This window comes from Ascaphus truei, chromosome 10 (assembly GCF_040206685.1).
Source record: "Ascaphus truei isolate aAscTru1 chromosome 10, aAscTru1.hap1, whole genome shotgun sequence".
Classification (NCBI taxonomy): Eukaryota; Metazoa; Chordata; class Amphibia; order Anura; family Ascaphidae; genus Ascaphus; species Ascaphus truei.
The window spans coordinates 16,737,339-16,743,500 of record NC_134492.1 but is presented as its reverse complement, the minus strand read 5'-3'; the positions used below and the strand labels follow the sequence as shown (position 1 = coordinate 16,743,500).

The 6,162-nt window shown below is 43.2% G+C and overlaps 1 protein-coding gene across 1 annotated transcript; it reads right to left on the bottom strand.

Annotated features, from left to right (window-relative positions):
* Window positions 1–69: 69 nt before the first annotated feature.
* On the bottom strand, window positions 70–4,718 carry LOC142503567 (uncharacterized). Its single transcript, XM_075616013.1, has 5 exons — window positions 4,623–4,718; window positions 3,093–3,133; window positions 2,739–2,813; window positions 1,431–1,629; window positions 70–740 (listed from the first exon to the last, which is right to left on the bottom strand). The coding sequence occupies exons 1-5, from the start codon at window positions 4,687–4,689 to the stop codon at window positions 340–342; spliced, it is 783 nt and encodes a 260-aa protein (XP_075472128.1). The 5' UTR covers window positions 4,690–4,718; the 3' UTR covers window positions 70–339.
* Between the last annotated feature and the right edge of the window lie 1,444 nt (window positions 4,719–6,162).

Genomic DNA, 6,162 nt, shown 5'->3' with positions numbered 1-6,162 from the left:
GAGAACACACACAAAGATTACACCTCCAATTGGTCAAAATGCACCCAAGCAAATAAATGCAAAATACGCTTTGCTGAAACAACCTTCACATTACCAAACTAAAAGGCATGGTTTTTTTTTTATTCCTTACATAAAGTATGTGCAAAGAGGAATTTGCAAAGTTAATTTCTAGAATACTGATTACCAATTAGTGTGAATCTGTCTAAATGGAGGAAAGGTGAATTCTATGCACACACATATGCAGTTTTGCTTGTTATAACTTTGCTAAAGAGTAAAATGACCGTCTACATCTGGGGGGGGGGGCAACCCCAGTCCTTTAGTACCACCCACAGGACTACATCAACTATCTTCTTCTGAAGATGAGTAACAGTCTAACGCCAGAATCCCTTTCATACTGCTACCAGTCGGTCCTTCTGGTTGGATCTCCTGCTTTTTTTCCACACTGGTGTTTCCTTGCTGATCCTGATCATTTGACGGATGAATGTTGTTTATTCTGTGTGTGTCATCTCCACCAGAATGATAAGATGACCTAAGCCAGATATGTTTTGGGTGAGATTTTGCACTGTTAAATAGAAGAGGTTTATCTTGAACTTCTGGATCAACAGTTGAGCAGATGGGTATTACTGCAGTGTTTCCTTCTGCTTTGTAGGATGTCTCCTCCTCTTCTGAATCACTTCTATCGTTCTGCACATTGTGATTGAGGATTGGGGTGCAAAGTATCTTGGCGCCACTGTGTCCTCCTTGAAAGATAAAACAATACTCTCAGAATGCGCAATATTGTTATTTTCCCTGGTGATTGAACTGCTTAAAGCAGACTGTAAAAGCACTGTGTCGTGGGCCCCTCTGTAAGCAAATGGGTTCATTTTTAATTAATGCAGGAAAACATGTAGCACTTCCAGAGATACTTACCTCCGTAGTGGGTGCCGGTATCTCCTTCCTGTTTAAATGTCCAGATCACACGAGCCAATAGAAAAGCAGCAGAGGATGACATCACAGCTTCCTGTTGGCCCCATGGGACATTTAAGCTGCTATTTCGTTAGGCACACAAGTTCCCTGGGTGCAGATACCAGCACCCCCTACTGAGGTAAGTATCTCTGGAAGCAGGGGGTTCCAGGTGCGGAAATTAATGCAGTTCAGCGTCCGAGACTCCCTGCTTCAATCCTGTAATAACTAAATAACTGACAATCGTGCCGTGCTACATGTTTTTGCTGCTTTAACCAGAAGTTTATTTTTCCCCTCATTGCATATTTGGGATTGAAAAAAAATATGGAAACCTTGTCACTGCTCCAACGGCCATCCCTAAAGCAAATGTCTCATCAGAGCACTAAATGTGAAGGAATTGCAAACTTTGATGCAGCATTTACAGTAAGGGAGCAGGTGTTGTGCTATACTGTAATACTCGAACTGCCCAGTGATGTGATTTACAATACCTGATTCCATCCAACATGGTACTTTGTCATCTGCAGCTCTCTTCCTTGTATATCCTCGCAGTTTCCAGGGGTGCTCCTTGCATGTGGGATCCAACTTGCGGAGCTTCCAAAGGTGACTCTGGTACTCTCTGCTCAGGGTTTCAATCTTTTCCTGGAACTCTTGAATTTTTCTCTCGGAATAGTGGGCCAGCTGAGACTGCTGTGAAGGTATCGGCAAAATGCATTCCCTCAGCTCAGGGGTCCTCGACTCCAGTCCTCAAGCTCCCCCCAACAGGTCAGGTTTTCAGGATATCCCAGCTTCAGCACAGGTGGCACAATCAGAAACTCAGTCAGAGACGGAGTCTGTGAGCCACCTGTGCTGATGCAGGGATATCCTGAAAACAGGTCAGGTTGTCTTGAGGACGAGTTGAGAACCCCTGCTAGTTGCTAGTTGAATTCTCCTGAAAATATAAAAAGCAGTCTACCCCAGAATCCATTTCTTATTGCTACCAGAAAGTGCTTGTGTTATTGATTATACGCCTGATTATCCAGATTTATTATTTGACAACTTAATGTCTTATTCTCTGCCATCGCCAGCAGAATAATAAAACGACCTATGACAGATGTTGAGTGAGATTTATTTTTTTGCTGTTACACAGATTTATTCTGCGTTTTTGCAGCAGCATGTGACCAATCCAGGTGCTTTTCGCCTCTTTTTCAACTTCTCCGTTGTCGATTTCGTAGCGTCAATAAAATGACGTGCAAATTTTAAAGCAACAGAACATGCTAATCATTACAGAAAATATGTTGCAATTCATTGTGAGAGCTGCTTCTCCTAACATACAAACGGTTTCTGAAAAACACATTTCTCCCACTGTGCTGTAGCCATGAAAACCGCTTCCAGCTTGCAATGCTGACTTAGAAACAAAACTGCAGCAGTTGGAAAGTTATGGCAACCATAACAACATCAACATCTGGAGCACACATTTCAATGTAACCTTGCAACCGAAGCAGCCTTTGGCAGCAGTTGCTAGGCAAATTGAGCTGGAATCAAGTAAATTACTGTGCAGTTTATGCCAAATGATAAACTTCAGGTTTACTTTGCATTTAAAGCAGCGGTTCTTATAAAAAGAAAAAAATTGGGGAAGCAGAAGAAACTTTTTCAAACATTCACCACATAGCCGTTTTTAAAAGTGTGTTTTTTTTAATCCTTAATATGGATTTTAATCTTGCAAAGATTTTCTAATATTCATTTGTAAGTGTATGATCTGTAGACAAGGAACACACGTCACTGCAGGTGAATAGTTCTACACATTCACGATACGTTACCTCTAAATAGTATTCTATCTCCTTTTTAATGCTGGGGATCCATTTTTTCACGCCCGCAGCCGTGTGTAAAGCAGACTGCAAGAGAAAAATCAAGTCGTTATCGGAGATCCAAGAAGTTCCTAAAAATATTACAATCCCGCAAACTCAACTCCCAAAATAAATAGCTGGAGATACAGGCCGTTTTGCACAATCACACTTTTATAGTGGTGTCATTGTATCTTCTCACACTGCTTGTGCAAACAGATCTGCCAATTTGCTCCCAAGTGCACAGTAATTTACCACACGATAAACGGTTTTACATCCGTCCCGCTCTTGTTTTGAATTTATGGCAAATGTGGTTCATAAACAACTTACCAATCTAGGCCTGTCCCTGAAACCTTCCTTAATGTGTCCGGCTGCCAAAGAGAAGACATGGGCACAATCAGTTAGAGCATGGTACTGTGAAAGACTGAAGAAGGATTTGAATGCTTACACTCTTTTTAACCATTAGTTTGCCATTACCTGTATTTTGTTCTGCACAATTATAGTGATGTAACTTATACTGACAAACTCCAAGGGTGCACATTTATGATGTAATGCGCATGAAAGTGGGGATATAAACGTAGTGTAATCTTGCAGTGAATTTAAAACAAAGTAAATCTTTAGTGTTGTATACATACATAATAAATAATATTGTCTTTCTTGTATAGCACTGACCGCTGCTGTACATAGAATTTTTTTGCAGGCACAAGTCCCTGCCCCATAAAGCTTACAATCTATTTTTTTATGCCTGAGGCAAGGGGAGATAAAGTGACTTGCCCAAGGAGCTGACACGGAATTGAACCAAGTCCCCCTGCTTCAAACTCATCGTCGTGGTTTTCAGTCAGTGTCTTTACTCACTGAGCCGCTTCTTCACCCACATACTGGCAATCTCTCCAGGTCCCCATAATTCACAGGAATATACAATATTTTTTATCAAGGTTCTCCTATCAAGCAGTTGGAGCTGCCGTAGGCTAGGTTCCCAGTGGCTGCGACGGTGTGCGCAGCGCACACAAGGTACAGCCCTTGATGGGGTTGGCCCCCAGTAGCTGCCTGCGCGTCCCGCGACCACATTTTGTAAAGACAAGGATTTCGTCTTTTCTTGTGGCGACCTAGCGCTGCCCACGTCACGGTGGTGGTTTGGCCAATGAGGGCAAACCAGCCGCGTGACATCATGGCCGCACCCCCGCCACGCCTCCCCGTCACGATTTGCCTGGCGTCCACCAGGTTACGCTGACTCAGGTAACGAGCGCCGCCAGACACCTCATCACGCGCGCAGTGCAAGTTAATAAAATGAGGAGACCTAAAAAGGATATTTTTGTTGGCCAGCAGCATGCTTTTATATTCGAAGAAAAATAAGCATTAATTTCTAAAAATGTTGCTACTTGGGCTATTAACCCCTTCCAGTGCAGAATGTGTCCTCAACTCCAGTCCTCAAAAAAAAAAAAAAAACGTCAGGATTTCAAGATATCCCAGCTTCAGCACAGGTGGCTCAATCAGTGGCTCAGTCAAACTGTCTCAGTCTTTGACTGAGCCACCTGTGCTGAAGCAGGGACTGATTGAGCCACTTGTGCTGAAGCTGGGATATCCAGAAAACCTGACCTGTTGGAGGGGGGGCGTGTTGAGGACTGGAGTTGAGCCCCCCTGCTCCATACGATTTCTCATTTTACCATCAGCCTGTGGTTATTAAAATGAGGAGCTGCTGCTCTGCCCTGCCTCTCCCCCCTCTCATATACCCAGCACAGGCACAGCGGTGGGCGGTCAGTCCCTACCCTCCTTCTCTTTTTGCAGCCAGAGCCTGTTCAGCCTGCCCTGCCTCTCCCCCCTCTCATATACCCGGCACAGAGGTGGGCGGTCAGTCCCTACCCTCCTTCTCTTTGTGCAGCCAGAGCCTGTTCAGCCTGCCCTGCTGCTTCTCCTCATTCCTGGCCATCTTCCCTTCCGCTTCCTCCCTCGTGACGTCAGCAGCTGTCACACGAGGCGGGGAGAGGTTTCTATGGCAACTGCAAACGGATACATAGTATCACCCAATCAGAATGCGAGAGATGAGGCAGCTGGTAATGAGGTCAGAACAGCCACAGGACTTGTAGCTGAGCTGTGTGTTGTGTGTGTGTGTGTTGTGTTGTGTTGTGTTTTAACCAGCTACGTTTAAAAAAATACATAATAGACCACACTGCAGATGTAACTCTGCCCTAAGCTTCTCCCACGTGCTCCATAACACCCCGGTCTCCTGGCAGACTGACCCAGGCATGCATGAAACTGCTCACATCCCCATTATTACACAGACACTGCCTGTCACAAAGTATTTTTCAATTCGACTTGCAACAGAAAAAAACATTGCGCTAAATTGTAGGGCTTTATATATATAGACCCCCTGCGTGTCCAGCAAATGCTAGCACAGCCAGCACCCCCTCTCGCTTCTCGTATCTTTATCGGTTCTCTGATAAGGGTGAGGGTAAAGAAAACATTGTATCAACACACACTTGCCCATCTGGAGGTTCCTATGAAATTCAATGTACAGTATAATTATTCTCACCCCTCACCCCCTCCCAAAAAAAACCCCATTGAAATATGCTAAATCTATGCTATTAGCCTGGTTAGATATGTATAAGAACGCAAATTACTCTTAAATTCTTTACAAAAGGTTGTTTTCTGGCTGGCTACCTGGGATTGCACTTTTAAAGAAACAAGTTAACATAGGGGGTCATAAACATTAATTGTGTAATAATCAAAAATAAAAGTACAGTCATTGTCTTATTGCATCTTGGGAAAAATAATTATCCATCGCTTTTTGTCGGGAACACGGCACTCAAGTATATTGGCTACTTATGTTCATCTGTTTCATGATGGTGGCACTGTACTTACTTTGCAAACAGAGGACAGAGCAAAGCTAGCAATTTACCTAGAGCTTTGAGGACTGGTGATCCTTTAAAGCATTTGTTTACCAATTACCATGGTAATATAACAAATGTAAAACATCTTAAAACAGAGCTGGAGGAGAACTGCAAAACTCCCCCAAGTAGCCTGTGAATTACAGCATTGAAGTAGCAATTGAAGACAGGAGGAAATACTCAGAGCCTGGAAATCCCAAGTGACCTCAAAGTAATTGCCTTCTGGAGGGCTTGTACAAATGTTCAGACTGTTTATTAACTCAACACAAATAGTATGGGACATTTCATATTTAACTGTATGAATTTACTATATATTTTGGAAGAAAAATAGTGTTTTTTTAGATATATCGATGAGACTGCAGCTCCTGGAAAAAATGGAAACTCACCAGCAATTGAACAAATAAAAGAAGTTTATTGATCTATATAAAAAGTTACACGAACAAAACTAAGGACTCTCCTCCCATGCGTTTCATGCCCCCTATGGCACTTTCTCAAGGAGTATACTGTTAGGGGAG